This window comes from Chenopodium quinoa, unplaced genomic scaffold, assembly GCF_001683475.1.
Source record: "Chenopodium quinoa cultivar QQ74 unplaced genomic scaffold, ASM168347v1, whole genome shotgun sequence".
Taxonomy (NCBI): Eukaryota; Viridiplantae; Streptophyta; class Magnoliopsida; order Caryophyllales; family Amaranthaceae; genus Chenopodium; species Chenopodium quinoa.
Window position 1 is genome coordinate 3,808,689 of NW_018742309.1, and position 19,590 is coordinate 3,828,278.

Genomic DNA, 19,590 nt, shown 5'->3' on the forward strand with positions numbered 1-19,590 from the left:
CCGGTGCCAACTTCAAAGGCGCGAATTTTTTTCTTTTATCATCAACACTATTGGCACCGGTTTTAAGCAAGAACCGGTGCAAAAAACCCCACTTTAGGCACCGGTTCTGGTCCAAACCGGTGCCAGAAATACCCCAAAAAAATATTTTTTTTTTTTTTTTTTTGCATTTTTTCACTTAAATTGATATAGAAATATTAACATATATATAAAGTTACATATTTTCATTAAAAAAGGCTGTAATATTACAATTTTCGTCCAAAAAATATTAAATAATATTACAACCTCGCAGCCCACCAAAACAGCAACACCAAACCACACCACTACTGTACAGCACCCAAACCAGCAGCCCAACCAGTGCAGAGCAGGCACCAGTAAGTCCCTGAAGAACAGCAGTCAGACAGCACCAGCTGAGTAGAAAGCTTCAAGGATCAGCCCATGAAACCTAGCACTCAGCAACACAGAATCAGAGCAAAGCAAATCAGCAAAACCGCAACTGAAAAACTGACTTGACCAAACGCAAACAGCATCATAGCAATCTGAACCATAGCAGAACAGTCCCACGGTCACAGAAACACAAACTGCACCAGAGCAAAGACACCAACACAGTAGCCACCACATCAGAACCAAGCTCAGGAACGCAGAACAGCTACACAACAGGCCAGCAGAAAGACAGACCATAGAAAACCAGCAGGGACAGGAACAGTCAAACAACCCCAGCACACTTACTAGCTCAGCATCACAGTAGAACACAGCCTGCAGTAGCACATAATAGACAAAACAAGAGCTAGAGAAATAGCAACTCAACCAAGCAGATAGAAAAGACAGACTCAGGGCATGAATCAAAGCTGAACAAACTCTAGAACACACGCCAAATCCAGAATTCAGCAAGGCACACAGAGAAGAAACAGACAGAAAACCAGGCCAGCAAGAAAAACAAGTGCAGAAGAACAAGAGCATGAATCAGGCCTTCCCTTTCCTATTTTACCTCCTGAATCTGTTGACGACATAGATAGGGAAGAACCCACAAACACCCCCTCCGACAATTTTCCTCCACATATCTGCAGGGATAGTAATATATTGTCACAATAACCACCTCGATGTCTAATTTATGCCTAAAAATTAATTCAATAAAGTATAACTTTGAATCCTAACTTTACCGTAACAGTTATGCCACACAAAAACATGAACACGATAATTTGAAGCATCCCACCGAGAGCAGATACATGCCCTACTGCTCTGAGCTGCACCAAATTACAGTTAATACAGCTTCTACCATAAAATATGAATACATTTATGGTTTTGATTTATTTATGTTCATTTGCTCAAAATGAACACATATAGTTAATGTAATGAAACTCTCCATCAAAAAGTCAAATTAACAGCAACAGCAAGAACACAGATAAAGATATAATCAGGGGGGAAAAAAAAAAAACAAATCTTGCCTTGGTCATGGAAAATTCCAATCCTAAAGCAAATAGAAGGAACACAACACCAAATTGTGCAACAGTTTCAACCTATGCAGAAGAAAACATGTAAGAAAAATACAGAACGATTAGATGGCTGAAGAAACAAGTTCCCAAAATTTGGTAAATCTAAACACATGAAAAAAGAGAAATTATCAATGGGAATGGATTAAAAGCTACACACAAAAAACATTCATCTATACAAGTCTCTCTTCTCAAAAGGTCACACTTTACGGTTCAAATTTCAATACACAAGTCATAGTAACAAATGTTGATACAATACTGTAATAGACTGGCTTTAGGAGGGGTAATTTGGGAAGTTTACTATTAAATCAGAATTATAAACCTAGAAAATCAGTCCATTACAAATAACCCTTCTCTCTCTCTCTCTTTCTCTCTCTCTCTCTCTCTTCTATCACACACACACAATACAAAAAAAGAAATGTTCTATGTTCACTGTTGTACAATAAACTACATATTTCCTTCTCTACATGCTGTCTTTAAAATACTTCTGTGGATTAAGACCTTGACGTAAAATATGATATTGAGGCGACCACAAAATCTGAGGAAGAGCACAAAAAACTAAATATTCGTAAATCATACGAACAAATACTCACGACAAGTTATAAGCAGAGCATGTCATAGAATTTCTAATATATTTATAAAGAAACAAGGCAGTCTAACTTCACCTGAACCATTTCACTGATACAATTAGACCTCCTGGCCCAATCATTGATCCCGCAAGGAGGTAGCCAACAATAACCTGCATTTCAGTTATAAGAGCCAAAAATATTGACAATACTACTCAGACAGCCATGAATTAGAGGTACACCACTTTAAACAGCTCTATCACCACTTGGTTCCCATAGAGAAAGGACAGAACAACATATTTGCTATTTCAAATAACATCGCAGGAACTATATATTCTCACTCTTACATCATTTTATCAGCAATGCATTAAGTAAATAAAAAATCCATCCAAGTATAATCTAAGAAAAAAGATCAACTATCCCAGCTAAGCACATATAGCTATTTGTCACAGCTCACCAAGGCAAAATACAGTACCAGTACCGCAATACTATTTTACCACTCCATTCGCATTACATGTATCCTTAATGTACAAATAGATCCACCACCAGACCAAAGTAATCTAGAGAGAGAAAATTAAAATAAAAATAAACTAGAGAGAGAAAGCAAATCAAGTGGACAAACCAAGTAAAAATCAGTGATAACAAAAGCAAGTACATTTCCTCTCTGACATCTTCGATTCTAGACTTGAATCCTTGCAAGTACATAGTAATAAAAGATCAATGAAATATATGGGATTGATCACCAATCACGGTAGCAAAGCCGAGGGCCAATCCAATGGTTGAGTAGGCAATTGACATGATGGCAGCCAAGATAGAAAGCCATTTCATGTTGTGAAAATCAGGTATCTGAGAGATTATGATCTGAACACATCCAAACAGCAGCATGTAAATGCCATCTCCATAAGAACAAGATGCTTGGTGCCCTTCTTTATCGTAGCAGTTTGATTTTTGAATAGATCTGTATCATTGGATTTTATTCAAGTGGATCAGAGACTCGGAAGAGGATAGACTAGCTTGCTTAATTAGACTGATTTTTTTAAAAAAAATAAATAAAAGAAAAAGAAAAAATATGGACCATTCTGTACCAATGAACTAACAATTAAGTTAATAAATATAAAACATTCTCCGTGGAGATGGCATTTACATGCTGTTGTTTAACCTCAAATAGATTGCAATCTCTGAGCTACAAGTCATTTGCTACTGCACAATCTTCTCTCTTAGAAATTACTTTCTTTCACCCAATAACCCAAGACTATGTCAAGCATAGGATCTACTGAAAGTAATAAGTTAAATACCCCACAACTAGTTCATACATTTGAACAACACTTTTGAAAAAATCAAACAAAGCGAAATAATATCTAAACATTAATCTCACCTTATGATGTTGAGTAAGATATCGAACAGTGTCACGAACACCAGAAGATATAAGATTCGAGGTAAAACCTAAAAACACTTTGCACCCCACAGATTCCCTGTAAACAGGATCCCTCTCTTCCTTGATGCAATCTTCATCGGGTATCTCATTTGCTAGCCGCCAATCTAGCTTGAACCACACAAAATACACAAATGAACACAAAATGAAAACGAGCAAAACAACACCTAAAATTAATAAACAGCTTAAAACTCAAACTAACTATTTGATTTACAACATCGATAGCATCACCAAGATTAGATGCTTGGAAACCGGTTGAGACGAACGATTTCAAAAGCTTGGGATAGTTCACTCATTGATTAAAATCATAACCCTCAATCTTAATACATTTCCCTTCAAGGGTTTCTGATTCCTTGAACACCACAGAACGAACCGACACCATTATATCATTATTATCCATATCTCAACACCTAGTACAGTTTATTACCACAATTAAAATTAATGAATTGCTTCTCAATTTCTCACTACATAATCATTACAAAATTTTTACAAAAACCCAATTTAAAAGCTAAATGAACCATATGAAATGAATTGGTCAGAGAATCTCAAAAGCACAGAATACTTTAGATTAATAACTGAGGAATAAAAAATCCCAAAAAAACAAGAAAAGAGAAAAAGAGTATTTGTAGAAAAAGCAATGCAATTAACAATGGTGCAGGGTAACTAAGAAAGAGCAGAACTTTAAAGAAAGAAAGAACACGGAGAAGGAGTGCATTACCTTGCCGCAGAAACCCTAACCTCCAATATTGTAGAAAGAGAGAAGGAGATCGAAAGAGAGAAGAAAGGAAAGGGAAAGTGTAATCCCCCATATTTTCCTTAGTAAATAATAATTATATTTTTATATATACAAATATTTTATAATAATTCTATACTTGTTTGAATAATTTTTCTTTTAGAAAGATTTGACAAAAATAAAAACAAGAAAATCATAAACCGATATTTCCATTTTAACTAAGTAAATTACCCCTTTATTTCTCCTCATTCACATTTTAATTAAGGAAACTTGCTCCTCATTTCCCCTCTCAAAACCTCCTATAAACTTCTACTGCTTTCCCTTGCCTTCCCCTTCACTCACGACACTCAGACCAAAAAAATAAAAATAAAAATTCGCTGCTTCCTCCCGCCGCTGTTGCTGCCTCCCCTGCGCCGCTGCTGCCTCCCCTGAAACCCACCACCGCCGACCTCGCTGCAGCCCCGTACCACCACAACCGGTTCCTTTCATCTCCCTTCTCATCTATCTTCCTCTCTTTTCTTGTTTAAATTCTTCAAAGCTTTAATCTTTACATGAATTTTTCGTTGATTAACAATTATTGTAGTTTGATTATGTTTTTGAGTTGTGAAAGATTGCAAATTTATCGAGTTTATGATATGTTAAGCATATAATTAATTTTCAGATTTCATAATTTGTGAAATTAGGGTTTAAAACTTGATTTTCATGGTTTTAGGGCTTAAAAACGTGTTGCTAAAGTTATTTAATTTGAGCATGATTTTGTTGTGATTTTGCTATGACTATGATGATGTTTAATTTAAGAGCAAGTTCTTAATTTTTCGTAACTAATTTTTGAATTTCCGTTCGTAAAATTACTTAATCACGTTTTAATCGCATTTTGACTGTAACTCATCTGATTTTAGCAAAAAATAGTATTTTTCGTGTGTAAATGATGTTCTTATCAAAACTTACTACCTATGGTAGTAAGCACCACCCTCTCGTGGCCAAATTCAGCTTTTAAGTATGATTTTCGTGCAGTTTTTGATTTTTATCGAAGGTTTAATTGAGTTTTTATGAAACTAATTAAATTATAATTATATATTTCAAGTTTATATTGTTGTAGTCTTATATTCTACTATTAAACTAAAATTTCAGATTTTAATCTTAACTTTAAATAGCTTTAAGTCATGGTTTTATGATGGGTTTTCAAGTTCTCAAGATACTAACGTACTATATAATGATGATTTCGAATGAAAATGTTTATGCGGTTGTTTTATAACTTTAAACTAATTCTTCATATTATAATTACACTTTAGAGTTGCTGAAATTTCATGCTACAAGCCATATTTTCATGATTTTAATATACAAGCTTGTAATTAAACTTTGAATTACTAGCTTTGGCTATTGTGAGCAACTTAAAGACATTATTTCAATGATTTAAGCGATTTAAAAATAGTTTAGTATTGTTGTAATATATGTTGCTTGGGTATTAATTGAGCTGTTGTTGTTCTGTCTAGGAGAGGACTTCGTAGAGGGTGACTTCTAACCTTAAAGTGGCCAATCAATTTGTGTACTCAAGGTACGTACAAGTATTTGAAGAACCTTGACTTTAGAAGCATGTTTAAGGACTTGGAAAAGACCTAGAATCATGTTAGGAGACTTGTGGATTGCTTGAAATTGTTTGGTAATAAGTTGATTGTTGATAAATGTGATGATTGCTTTAATTCATGTATGAGAAATTGCATTGATGTTTCCTATTCAGCATTATTTATGCAATATCTTGCAAGAGAGCTTAGAAGCAAAGCTACAAGTATATATATATGGAATGAATCGTTTTAACTACTTCTGCAATTGTATTGAATTGGAATGAGTAAAGAAAGAGTTAAAGTCTGATAAGACAGGATTGTGGATTTGAGGTGCCTTATGCACTTAAGGTGTTTATACACCGAGGTAGTTAAAGGATGAAATAATACATGTTGTTTGTCACTAATAAATTAAGAATTGAATTGGAAACTTGAATGATTTGTATGATTGGTTGTGTTGATTGCATGTGAGTCATCACCTAATCTAAACTGGTAAATCACGTAAAGTGCAAGAAGGATGAGCAATAAAACTCTGGATTTGTGCACATCTAGAGTAATGACAAACATGGGTTGGGGTTCACGGGGTATTAGCCGTGTACTTTTCAAAGGCCATCTGATCTACGAGTCTCTTGTTTAAATTCTTTTAAAAATTATAATGAGTTAGATGAGATCTCATACTAGCTATGGCCAAGGAGTCGCGCCCGTCTACCATTGGATGTTTATTAATGTGTTCCGAAAGGAGGCATAGGGTTTTCTTATTTAATGTTCCGGAATGGAGCACAGGGGGATAACTCGGTCTATTGCTTAATCCAATCAATTAATGAATTGATCAATGCTATTTAAATAAAAACTTAGAAATGAGTAACTATGGAGTCATGTGTTCGAGTCAATGATAATATTGTGAGTGTATGGAATGCTTGTTAGTATCATGCTAGAACTCTTTACTATATTTCGTAACTTGTATGTACTCAGCGTTGCTGATTGCGTGCTTTTGTGTGTTTTTCTTTGGTCATGGCCTTCGCCTTCAATGACCCTGTAATGATCCAATTATTACACTTGTGATATTGGGGAGCAGATTCATCACAGGTTTTTGCATAAACTGTCTTGCATCAGGGTGATGGGATTTGAGTGGAGAGTTGGTTAACCAGTTAGCTTATTTCAAAACACAGATTGAATTTCATTTTGGTGTTGGTTCCATTACTTCCTATTTTATTGGATTTTGAATAAGGGTCGTTATGGTTCCAACTTGTAAGACTGAGTTTTGACTTCCAGTTTTGAAACTTATATTCTTTTTAAAACTAAGTTAGTTTTCCGCTGCTGATTTCTGAAACTAGCCTTAACGTTTGAACACGTGGCGGTAGCACTCCAATAATTCTCTTACAGGTTATTCAGGTTTCACAGGTTGTCACAGGTTTTTACAGGTTTTCTTTTAGAGAGAATTATTGGGGTGTTACAGAAAGTGGCAGTTATGGAGAAGGAGATCGAAGGAGAGAGACGGAGTGTTAGGAAAGTGTTGAGAAAAAGCTCCGAAGTCCCTTCAATGGAAAAATTCGAGTACGCTACAATGGAGGAGAGAGAGAGGCACATCAGATGAGAAGAGGAAAAGAGCAAGGAAATGATGAAGAAGAAGACGCGCGTTATAAACCGGGCTTTTTTTTTTAATGGCACCGGTTCAAACCGGTGCTAATTACTAAAGTTGGCACCGGTTTAAGGCGAACCGGTGCCAACTCTATTGCTTTCTTTGTTTTGTTTTTTTTTTTTTTTTTTTTTTTTTTTTTTTTTTTTTAAGGTTGGCACCGGTTTGAACCGGTGCTAATTAAATGAGTTGGCACCGGTTTTGGTTAGAACCGGTGCCAACTCCCTATTTTCCAATCCCGCCCATTTCTTTTGGCACCGGTTTCCAAGAACCGGTGCTAAGGGGGGGTGCCTATTTGATTTTTTCTACTAGTGTCTTGTAGAAGTTTCTTGATGCGTTTGACTTTAATATGGCCAAGACGACAATGCCAGAAGTAGGTTTGATTCGACTCGATGGTCTTAGCCCTTTTGGCGGTATCATTAATGTTATAAACTTGTTTGTCAAGAGAAAGCACATAAAGACCATTTTCTGAATATGCCTTACCATATAAAACATTATCGAAATAAAATGAACAGCTATTGTTCTTAATTCGAAATTCAAATCCCTTGGCGTCCAACGCCGAAATTGAAATAATGTTTTTGGTAACTCTAGGAACATGATAGCAATTGTCAAGTTCTAAAATAAGCCCAGAGGGCAAAGACAAACTGAGAGTTCCAACGGAGAAGACAGACATCTTTGCTCCATTGCCGACCCGAAGCTCGACCTCTCCCTTCTCTAGCCTCCTATTTATCCTTAGACCCTGAGCATTGGAACAAAGCTGTGAGCCACATCCGGTATCTAATACCCATGATGTTTTGCTAGCGAAGTTTAAGTCTATAAAAAAAATACCTGATGAAAAGCAACGGTGCCGTTCTTCTTATCTTCCTTGAATTTGAGGCAGTCCTTCCAATGCCCCTTCTTCTTGTAGTAGAAATATTTGGAATCGGATTTGGAAGAGGCTACCTTCTTGTCCTTGCTGCTCTTAGCAGAGTTTGACTTAGGCGGAAAATTCTTCTTTTTCCCTTTTAAGCTCTTCTTCTAGCCCGAACGCTTAAATGGCTTGCTCTTTCTGACCATGAGCATATCATGCTTTCCCTCATCCTTGAGGGTTTTCTCGGCTTGCTTCAACATACCATAAAGCTCGGTGAGAGTTTTCTCCATGTTGTGCATATTATAGTTCATTTTGAACTGGTCGTAGCCTTTGTGCAGCGAGTGGAGAATGATGTCAATTGCCATCTCGGTTGAATACCCAGCATCGAGCCTTTCCATTTTCTCAAACAATCCAATCATTTTAAGAACATGCGGGCTCACCGGCTCTCCTTTCTTGAGCTTGCTCTCAAAGATTTGCCTGTGGGTTTTGAACCTTTCGGTTCGGGCCTGCTCTTGAAACATATTCTGAAGCTCAGAAATGATCTCAAAAGCCGTCTCCTTTTCAAAGAAAGTCTTTTGAAGGTCCGGAGACATGGTGGCCAACATGATGCATTTGACATCCCGATTGGCACTTTGCCATCAGTTAAGGGAAGCCTGAGTGACCTCCTCATTGGGAGTGTCGGGCATTTCCTCATCAAGGACGTATTCCTTTTGCTCTTGCATGAGAACAATACGCAAATTTCTTTGCCAATTAAGAAAATTTGGCCCACTCAACTTCTCCTTGTCGAGAATTGAGCGTAATGAAAACTGGTTGTTTGAGTTACTTGCAGACATGGTTCTACAATTGAAAGAATTTGAAATGAAAAACCATTCATAAACCAATAAGTTTGAAATTTAAAAGCGTTCATGCAAATTTTCAATCTTATTGAGCATTTTATCCACGCATTAATAATTTGTCCCTTTTGGCGAGAATAAAATGATTCTAAGATCTCAAAAATCAGAAAGTGATTAAGCATGCTTTGCCTTGTCTTAACACTTAATATTTTAGGGTAAGAAATCCAATTGCTAATATCTCTAAGCTACTCTCGGTTTGATAAAACGTCCACTAGTAGAAAAAATTAAATAGGCACCCCCCCTATAGCACCAGTTCTTAAAAACCGGTGCCAAATAAAACGGACGGGACCAAAAAAATTTAGAGTTGGCATCGGTTCTAACCCAAACCAGTGCCAAACATGCAATTAGCACCGGTTCAAACCGGTGGCAACTTGTAAAATTAAAAAAAAAAGGATGGGGAAGGAGTTGGCACCGGTTCTTCTTAAACCGGTGGCAATTAAGGTAGTTAGCACCGGTTCAAACCGGTGCCATTTAAAAAAATAAAACGCGGGTTTTGCTGGGTTTGCTGCTTCAACTTGGTTCAATTCAACGACACTTTCTTCATTCCTCATTTTGGCTTCAAAAATTCCCAGACATTTTCGCCCTATTCTCTTCTCCCTCCATCTCCATTGAAAGGTTGTGCAAGCTTTCTCCTCTCCATTGAAGCAGTTAAGCTAAGCGACCTTACTCACATCTTTTATTCAATTCAATCCAATTTTCTACATTCCCTCTTCCCAAACCCTTCCTCCATTGAAGCTTTTGCCTCCTCACGCACGCAGCCTTTCTGGGCTTTGTTCTGCCTCCGCACGCACGCACTCACTCAGTTCTTCTCTTCTGCCTCCCTCCATGCATTATTGAAGCAGCTTCGACCTAGGTAAGTAATAACGCTCCTCCATTCACTTAGCTTCTCCATGTATTGCATTAAAACCATTGTTGGGTTTTATGAGGAATTGGTCTTTAGTTTAATATTTGTAAGTTTCTTGTAATTGCTAGGGTTTGTCAACTGCTACTTAACTACTCCATTTAACGCGCAAGGCTCCCCCTCCATTAAACGCACAAGGCTGCCCCTCCACAAATGTAAGTCCTTTGTAGTTGTTATTGTTGCTGTTTATAAGCTGAGAATTCTATTTAGTACAAGCTGCATTTATCTATAATTCTAAATTGTTATGAGAACTTTATTTATCATCACTAATAAAGTTGAGAATTTTATTTTGTTTATAGGATAAGTTAGTATTTTTTATTTTAGAGAACAAAGTTGAGAGGAAGCTAATAATAGTAGTTCATTTATATTAGTAGCTCATCAAATTCTACTAAAAAGAGTATCAAATGAGATAAGTAAGCATTAGATAATTGAGTAAAGCATATGAGAGGAATAGCCAAAGCACACACAAAATAGGTAGGCAGAGAGTTTATAATACAAGGATCTGTTGCTGAATTCTTACGCATAAGAGTAGCAAGCAAAAAAGGCATATTTTCGAGGCCGGTGCCAATTTTTTGAGGATTTGGCATCCCTCTAATCCCCAATGGTTATCTCTGTATAATCATATAGTATTTGGAAAAATAAAGGAACGTTTTTTTTATAGGTTACATAATTGATTTTGGATTGATTAGAATTCCTTTATCTTATGAGTTTGATTGTTGAACATTTTTCTTCCTTCATTTAACTTCCCTTGAATATACTTTTCTTTATGAGTTGCTTCTCACTATATATGGGTTTCAGGCTAAGAAATGGGTTTCAAGGGCTTCTAGGGTAAGATCATCAGTTTGGAGAGTGGGCGGAAAGCATCCTGGTATCTTACTCTGACTATCCTTGTTCTTGCTCACTAATATCATTCTTATCTTTTCCCTTAATTTGGTTTTCTATTTTTATTCTATATAGGATATATTGAAAAAGATTCAGAGGAATATCTGGGCGAAGCATTGACCTTGGCATTGACCTTCTATTTGAGAGTGTTGAGACTTTATAGGTACTCAGGTATATATATAACTTTATGTGCTATATATAAGTTCTTGTTTGCACACTTTTGTGGAGATGGTGTATGATATAACTTTAGTGCAACTTCTATCATGATGTGTGATTAATCCATTGTTTTTTAATTAATTGCATGTATCATCATATGCCTAGATACCCGTTCAAGGCTTTCTCATTAGGAGAAAGTCTTGAATAGTCCCCGGTTGGGACTGTTCTTGAACGTTTACTCTCACTTAGGCGGTGAATGTATGTCCTTTTTTTCAATTTTAAGGAACATCTTGGCTTACCATTTCCTCGATCACCATGTTCTCTGGGTACATATGTGGGTAAGTAATTACCTACGTCGTGTACTTGGAGAACTGGGGAGAAATGCTGCCGGATTTTCCTTAAAATTGGAAAGTCGACATACATTCACTAGTGAGAGTAAACGTTCAAGGATGGGTTAGGTTTGAGTGATAAGGGCCCTTTGGAAGCATATATGCATTTTTGTATCTATATGAATGTTATATGCATGTTGTGTGTTTGAATTTGATTTACATATATAATAGATGGTAGCAATTATACATGATTCGTAATATGTTTCCATGTTTGGAGACAATTTACTTAATGGAGAAGGATCGTGGCTGGATGTATGGTAAACGTGATACATTGGAATTCTTTAATGGGGTTCAAGAGTTTTGCGAGAGGGCTTCATCTTATCAGCGCAGAATGGGTTTCGATTGCCTCTATTGTCCTTGTGTTGATTGTAATAATGTGAAGGTGGTCAATAGTGTTGATATCATTAGAGATCATGTAGTTTGTCGTGGGTTTAGGCTTAAATACCATGTGTGGATTTGGCTCGGTGAAGAAGGAAAGTACAGTGGGGATGTTATTGGGAATGATGTGCATGATGATAGAAGCAATGACATTTGTGTGGACGAGGAGTACAAGAATAATGATGAACATATTGTTGATCATGGTGCTGAGGATGGATTTGAGGATGATCATGTGGATGAGGTCGAGGATGAAGGGATGGATGAGATGATGCGTGGTTTTGAAGGTGACGTGGAGGCTTCTAAAAAGACTTTGTATCCTAGGTGCAAAAAATACTCCAAACTATCAGCCGTGCTAACACTTTTTAACATTAAGTCGAAGCATGGGTGGACGGAGAGTAGTTTTACTTATTTGTTGACCGCGTTAAGTGAGATGTTGTCCGACGGGAATGAAATTCCTAAGTCTTACTATTACGCAAAGAAGCTCATGTGTCCATTTGGTTTGGAGTATAAGAATATACATGCATGTCCTAAGGATTGTATTCTTTATCGAAATGAATATGAAAAATTGGAGGAGTGTCCACGATGTAAGAAGTCGCGCTACAAGCGCATGAGTTGCAATGCTGGTACGAAGGGACCGCCTGCTAAGGTGTTGTGGTATCTTCCCATTATTCCAAGGTTTAAGCCTCTGTTCTCTTTACCACAAGACGCTAAAAACTTGAGGTGGCATGCAGAGGGAAGAAAGAAAAACAGAATGCTGAAGCACCCAGCCGACTCCCCGCAATGGAAGAACATTGATATGAAGTTTGGGGAATTTGGTGATGAAGTCAGAAATTTAAGGCTTGGTTTGTGCATGGACGGGATGAATCCATTTGGAACCCAGCACAACACATGGCCGGTACTTTTAGTGATCTACAATTTGCCTCCTTGGTTGTGCATGAAACGGAAATACGTAATGCTTTTACTTTTGATATCGGGGCCAAGGCAACCAGGAAACGACATAGATGTTTATCTTGCGCCACTTGTTGATGATTTGAGAAAGATGTGGGACGAAGGGGTTTCCATGTTTGATGCTCATAAGAATGAGATGTTCACAATGCGTGCAACTCTTATGTTGACCGTTAATGATTTTCCTGCATATGGCAACTTGTCTGGGTATAAGAACAAAGGGAAAAAAGCATGCCCCATTTGTATTGATGATACGCCAAGCAGACGCCTTGATCATTCTCACAAAGAGGTGTATTTGCGGACCAGAAGGTTGCTCAGGCGTAATCACCCGTACCGTAGGCAGAAAAAGGCTTTTGATGGGACAGCGGAAGAGGGGACTGCGCCTAGGCCGTTGAATGGTGAGGAGGTTTACGCTCGAGTTAAGGGTGTACGAACAGTCTTTGGGAAATCAGAAAAAGCGGCGGAGTCAACTGCTATCTTTAAAAAAGAATCAATCTTTTGGTTGCTCCCGTACTGGAAAGAACATGACGTTAGGCACTGTCTTGATGTAATGCATATAGAGAAGAATGTGTGTGATGCTCTTGTGGGAACGCTGATGAATATTTAAAGCAAGACAAAGGACGGAAAGGGTGCACGGGACGATTTGAAAAAGATGGGGGTGCGTCCAGAATTGTGGGTTCAGCAAAGGGTTAGTAAGGGAAAGGAACAGGAAAAGGAAAATGAATTGAGTTCGAAAAGAGGAAAGGGGAAGAGCAAGGGAAAGGGAAAGGCCACGGATGCGTTGAAGAAGAAAAATGAGGGAAAAGCCAAGGAGGGCAAGGCCTATTTACCTCTGGCTTGCTACACATTGTAAAGGGTAGAAAAACGGATGTTTTGTGCATGTCTGTATGGCATTAAGGTTCCATCAGGGTACGCATCTAACATGAAGAGATTTGTATCCTTAAATGGAGAATTAAAGCTGACAAGTATGAAATCCCATGATTGTCATGTTCTGATGCAAGTTTTCCTACCACTTGCAATACGTGGTATTTTACCAAAGCACGTGAGGGAAGCTATTACAAGCCTCTGTTCGTCTTTCAATACAATATGCAACAAAGTGCTTGATCCTTGTACACTTGATGCTTTACAGGCGGATGTGGTTGTGACTTAATGCAAATTTGAGATGTACTTCCCACCCTCGTTTTTTCGACATAATGGTGCATTTGATTCTTCATTTGGTGCGTGAGATTAAGTTGTGCGGTCTAGTGTTCATGCGGTGGTGCTATCCTTTTGAAAGACATATGGGTACATTGCAAGATAAAGTGAGGAATCGGGCTCACCCGGAAGGAAGTATGATTCAAGGGACCGTGGCTGATGTTAGGTTTTCAAGTAATTCTAAAACAAGAACTACTATAACAATTGTGGGAACAAAACCTAACTATGTATAATTGATAACGAATTATACAAAAATCCAAATACAATTCAATGTATTACAACCAAACACCAATTTATCAAAGTAATACAGAAAAACACAATGAAAACACTAGTTGTGAAAGATATTTTACTTGCCTCTACTCTAAGCTATTACATCCAACATGAACATGAGAAAACCGGTGACCACTTGAGTCTCAATCCTTGACACACTGACTTAGGCATATGAATACATTCCTAAAGAGTTTAATTTCCCCCACAAAGGTGCTTGGGTTTGATCCGGAAATACTCTTTGAGATACAAAAGTCAGCCCAATTGTTCTTTGCACTAAGAAACAAATTGATGATGAATAATTCACAAGAAAGACTAAAATCAAGAAGATTTCTCACAAGAGATTGCAAGTTTTTTGAGAGAAAAAATGGAGAAATTACTTAGGGAGAATCACAGAGAAAAGTTATGTTTATCTTACGAAAAGAAACTCCTTTTTTTATAAAATAGAATCAACCGTCGTATAAAACCGCAAAACGGCAAGAAGCGCGGGCGCGAGCTAAGAGGCGCGGGCGCGCCTCCTTCTTTTCCTAAAATCTTCGAATTTCCAAAAAGTTAGCGCGATTTTAGCGCGGTTTACGCGCGGGTCGCGCCATGCCATGACGTGGGCGCGCCAACCAGAGGCGCGGGCGCGCCTCCAAACTTTTCCAGAATTTCCAGAAACTCATCGCGGTTTATGTGCGGTTTTGTCGCGGGTCGCGCCTAGCTGGCGCGAGCGCGATTCAGAAGAGCGAGCGCTCCTCCGACACTCTAAATTATCAACAATCCTCCCCCATTTAGAGTGTCTTCCATTCTCCAAATCTATCATTCAGCCACATCTTATGCATCAATGTTAATGTCCCTTCGGATTGTATTAACACCTAGTACAACACACTTAACGATGTATCATATCCCAAGATTTCCATATGGATTGAATCACACGGATATATCCAACCATTCGAAGGTGAAGCACACATAAGATAAATCGAATCATTCATCACTTGGCACTTTTAAACAGCCATGTGTCCGTATCTTTCATAAGTTCATCAAAGTCTATATGTCCTTTTAGACTTCTTGAAGCGGCTAAACTTCGAACTTATATAGGTAGGGTCTCATATACGTAAATGTGCCCTTGTGACAAGACACTTACATTTAGAGCTTCTCAACTCTAAACCTTTGAGAACTTTTAATTGACGCTACCTCATACATCACAAGTACCATAGCAATATGGATCATTAAACATTGCTAACAAACATCAAAAATGCGATTCAACCACATTGAATCTAAGACTTGATGTTTCTTCAAGCGTTAGATTGAGTTTCACAAGTTTGTGTTTTTGGACATAAACCCATTCCATTCATAGCAAATATGATGGAATGTCTTGGCATTGCCTTTGTAAAGCAATCCGCCAAATTCAACTTTGTTGGAACATAGTCAAGACTTATGACCCTATCATTGATAAGCTCTTTCACTAGGCTATGCCTTAGTGAAATATGCCGAGACTTACCATTGTACACTTGACTATAAGCCTTTATCAACGCCGAATTGGAATCACAATGGATTGCCACCGGTGGCATTGGCTTTGACAATAAAGGGAACTCTATCATGAGATTCCTCAACCACTCAACTTCTTTACTAGCTGATGCAAGAGCTATAAACTCTGCTGCCATAGTGGAATCAGCAATGCAAGTTTGTTTCTTGGAAGACCATGAAATGGCACCTCCTCCAAACATGAATACCCAACCACTTACAAAAGAGTCATCCTCTTTGTAAGTGATCCAACTAGAATCCGAAAATCCTTCTAAAACTGAAGGAAATCCACTATAAGATAGACCATAGTCTATTGTACCCTTAAGGTACCTCAAGACCCTTCGAACTGCAAACCAATGTTGTGCACCCGGGTTACTAGTAAATCTACTTAGTTTTCCCACAGCCAATGCAATATCCGGTCTTGTACTAGTCATGGCATACATCAAGGATCCAATTATCCTTGAGTATTCCAATTGGGAAATTGTTTTCCCCGAATTCTTAACCAATTTGACATTTGGTTCCATGGGGGTGTTCACGGGACACCTATCAAACATATGAAACCGTTTGATCATTTTCTCAACATAGTGAGATTGACTTAGAATAAGTCTTCCATTGTCCCGAATTATCTTGATGCCTAAAATGACATCCGCCTCCCCCAAATCCTTCATCTAAAAAGATGAGGATAAGAATTCCTTGGTCAATTCTACTTGTTGTAGACTTGTACCAAAGATAAGCATATCATCAACATATAGACAAATGATGACACCATGACCTTTGTCATCAAATTTGCTATATATACACTTATCAGCTTGATTCACCTTGAATCCAAAGGACAAAATTGTGTCATCAAATTTCCGATGCCACTCCTTTGGTGCTTGTTTAAGTCCATACAAGGACTTAACCAATTTACACACCTTATCTTCTTGTCCTTCCAAAACAAACCCTTCGGGTTGTTTCATGGACACTTCTTCCTCTAGATCTCCATAAAGGAATGTCGTTTTCACATCCATTTGATGAATCACTAGATTATATACCGAAGCCATTGCAATTAACAACCTTATCGAGGTTATTCTTGCAACCGATGCATATGTGTCAAAATAATCAACACCATGCTTTTGCCTAAAGCCTTGGATAACCAATCTGGCTTTAAACTTCACTATGGAGCCATCCGGTCTCCTTTTCCTAGTGAAAATCCATTTGCAACCAAGAGGTTTGCAACCGGAAGGTAAATCCTCTAAGACCCAAGTGTTATTTCCCATGATGGAATTCATCTCATCATTTATAGCCTCTTTCCAAAATGCACTATCTTGGGAAGATATTGCTTCACTATAAGTCTTTGGGTCACTATCCACATTGAAACAATATGGAGTAGTAGAACTTAGGGTATCTCTAGATCCTTCAACCAAATAAATTATGAAGTCATCTAGAGGATTCCTAATTTTCCTTTCTCTAGTACTTCTCCTCAATTGAGGAGTTTCAACATTCTCATTATCGAATGCACTTTCATGAGTTTCAAGTTGATCATTAAACTCTACTATCTCCCTATCATTGGCACTAATTTGTAGATCTTTTGGTCTACTCATTGATGAAAATCGGTTTTCATCAAAAATTGCATCTCTTGACTCTATAACTGAATGAACAGATATATAGTCATTTTGTTCTATTACATAGAACCTATAGGTTTTTTCTATGCTCAACATACCCTATAAATATGCAATCCAAGCCTCTTTCACCGAGCTTTCTTTTCTTGTTGCCGGGCACTCTTACGATCGCCCTACAACCCCAAACTTTGAGATACTTCAAGTTTGGCTTTCTTTTGTACCAAAGTTCATAAGGAGTAGATTCTTTTCCCTTTGTAAGAACTCGGTTAAGAATGTGACATGATGTCAACATTGCTTCACCCTAGAACCCTTCACTCAAACCTGAGTAAGACAACATGGAATTAACCATTTCTTCAAGAGTTTTGTTTTTCCTTTCAGCTACACCATTTGATTGTGGTGCATAACCAGCTGTAGTCTCATGAATTATACCCAAAGATTGGAAATAACTTGGATCATAGTATTCCCCTCCCTTATCAGTTCTAATTCTCTTAATAAATGAATCTACTTGCAATTCTACTTCCCTTTTATAAATATCAAACTTGGTTAAAGCTTCATCTTTGGAATGCAAAAGATACACGTAACAAAACCTAGAATAATCATCTATAAAAGTTACCATGTATCTTTTGTTCCCCAAAGAAGGCGTACTATGAAAATCACACAAGTCACTATGGATTAGTTCTAAAATGTTAGAACTTCTCTCAACTCTCTTAAATGGAGTTCTAGTGATCTTGTTCAACATGCAAGTAGAACACTTATTCGGAGAAATATCACAACATGGAATCAATTCTTGTTTGGACATAAACAACATTTTATTATAATTCACATGTCCTAATCTAGAATGCCACAAGTCAAATAAACTTAAATCAACATGATTATCACTTGCATCAACATTCAAACAAACATCATTAAAACCATACATGTCTTTCAAAGAAAGCTTAAATAATTCATTACATAAATAACAACGACCTATGAAATTTGTTCCTCTAGTAATTATACACCTATTAGCTTCAAACACTAGTTTATAGCCAAGACTATTCAAGGAAGGCCCCGATACAAGATTCCTACTAATATCCGGAGCATACAACACATCCCTAAGAATGATTGCATTCCCCGAACTAAACATTAGTTTTACTTGTCCTCTACCAAGGACCTTGATGGTTGAATTGTTCCCCATAAAGAGATTTTCTCCATCACCAACCTTGTGAAAGGTTTTGAACCAATGCCTCATCTTGCATACATGCCTTGAAGCCCCCGAATCAATCCACCATGAGTCATCATCCTGCACCATAAAAATGTTAGGATCCGTTGCATTTAAATCCAAACTGGAATTAAATTCAACCTCATGAATTGGATTACCTTTGGTGGGTTGTTCCTTGCTAGTGCTAGCATGGCCCTCCTTGGCTTTCTCCATCCTTTTCTTAAAGGAAAAACAGTCCTTCTTGCGGTGTCCAAATTTACCGCATTCCCAACAAGCAAACTTGGTATTGTTTGCTTGCTTCTTGGACTTTTTCTTGAAAGAGGTATTATTCTTCCTCTTTCCACTAGTGGAAGCACCAGTTTTTCCTTCCTCTACCAAATTAATGGTAGATGAGCTAGGATTCCCATCCTTAGCACTTTCCATGGCTCTTATCCCTTCTTCAACTTGAAGATGGGTGGCCAACTCGGACAAAGACATGTCCTCTTTCTTGTGTTTAAGCTCATGCTTAACACTTTTCCAACTAGCAGGCAACTTGTCAATTATACTTGAAACTACAAACAATTCATCCATAGAAATACCATGTTGTTTCAAGTTCCCATAGATTCGTTGTAATTCATGAAATTGGTCCATTATGGACCGACCATCAACAAACTTAAAATTATTGAAATTACTTACTAAAAACTTCTTACTTGAAGCATCTTCAGCCATATATTTGCCTTCTAAGGACTCCCAAAGCTCCTTAGCCGACTCCACATTTTGATAAACATCAAAAAGATCATCCTCCATACCATTCAAAATATGACCACGACAAATAAAGTCATCGTTGTCCCATTTTGACAATTCCCGAACATTTTCCAAGGATTCTTTCTCATGTTAGGTAGGTCTTGGAGTACTAATAACATAGGCTACTTTCAAAGATGTAAGAAGAAAGTACATCTTCTTCTTCCATCTCCGAAACTCCACACCGTCAAACTTCTTGAGTTTGACAAAATTTGTGGTCAATTCTTTCACACTAGA

General features: G+C 37.6%; 1 protein-coding gene and 1 long non-coding RNA gene across 9 annotated transcripts; one reads left to right on the forward strand and one right to left on the reverse strand.

The window, feature by feature from the left end:
* Window positions 1-202: 202 nt before the first annotated feature.
* Window positions 203-4,283, reverse strand: LOC110688265 (K(+) efflux antiporter 5-like). 8 transcript variants are annotated; one of them, XM_021865004.1, is made up of 6 exons: window positions 3,429-4,283; window positions 2,153-3,011; window positions 1,443-1,514; window positions 1,158-1,241; window positions 986-1,058; window positions 203-442 (listed from the first exon to the last, which is right to left on the reverse strand). In XM_021865004.1, exons 2-6 carry the CDS (start codon window positions 2,159-2,161, stop codon window positions 429-431), a joined length of 252 nt encoding a protein of 83 aa, XP_021720696.1. In that variant the 5' UTR covers window positions 2,162-3,011; window positions 3,429-4,283; the 3' UTR covers window positions 203-428. The 8 variants fall into 8 exon arrangements, 3 of the variants coding, with proteins under 3 accessions (XP_021720696.1, XP_021720687.1, XP_021720680.1); XM_021864995.1 differs by having other exon boundaries at window positions 203-753; XM_021864988.1 differs by having other exon boundaries at window positions 203-1,058.
* A 58-nt stretch (window positions 4,284-4,341) lies between these two features.
* On the forward strand, window positions 4,342-7,459 carry LOC110688308. The gene is made up of 3 exons (XR_002504545.1): window positions 4,342-4,696; window positions 5,712-5,773; window positions 6,853-7,459. It is a non-coding gene; the product is annotated as an uncharacterized LOC110688308 (long non-coding RNA).
* Window positions 7,460-19,590: the final 12,131 nt, after the last annotated feature.

What these genes read in the sequence shown, in the direction of transcription:
- LOC110688265 (XM_021864988.1), bottom strand. An exon ending in TGGAATTTTCCATGACCAAG is followed by an intron (nt 1,242 to 1,442) that starts GCAAGATTTGTT and finishes AATTTGGTGCAG; the next exon opens with CTCAGAGCAGTAGGGCATGT. An exon ending in TGTGTGGCATAACTGTTACG is followed by an intron (nt 1,059 to 1,157) that starts GTAAAGTTAGGA and finishes CTATCCCTGCAG; the next exon opens with ATATGTGGAGGAAAATTGTC.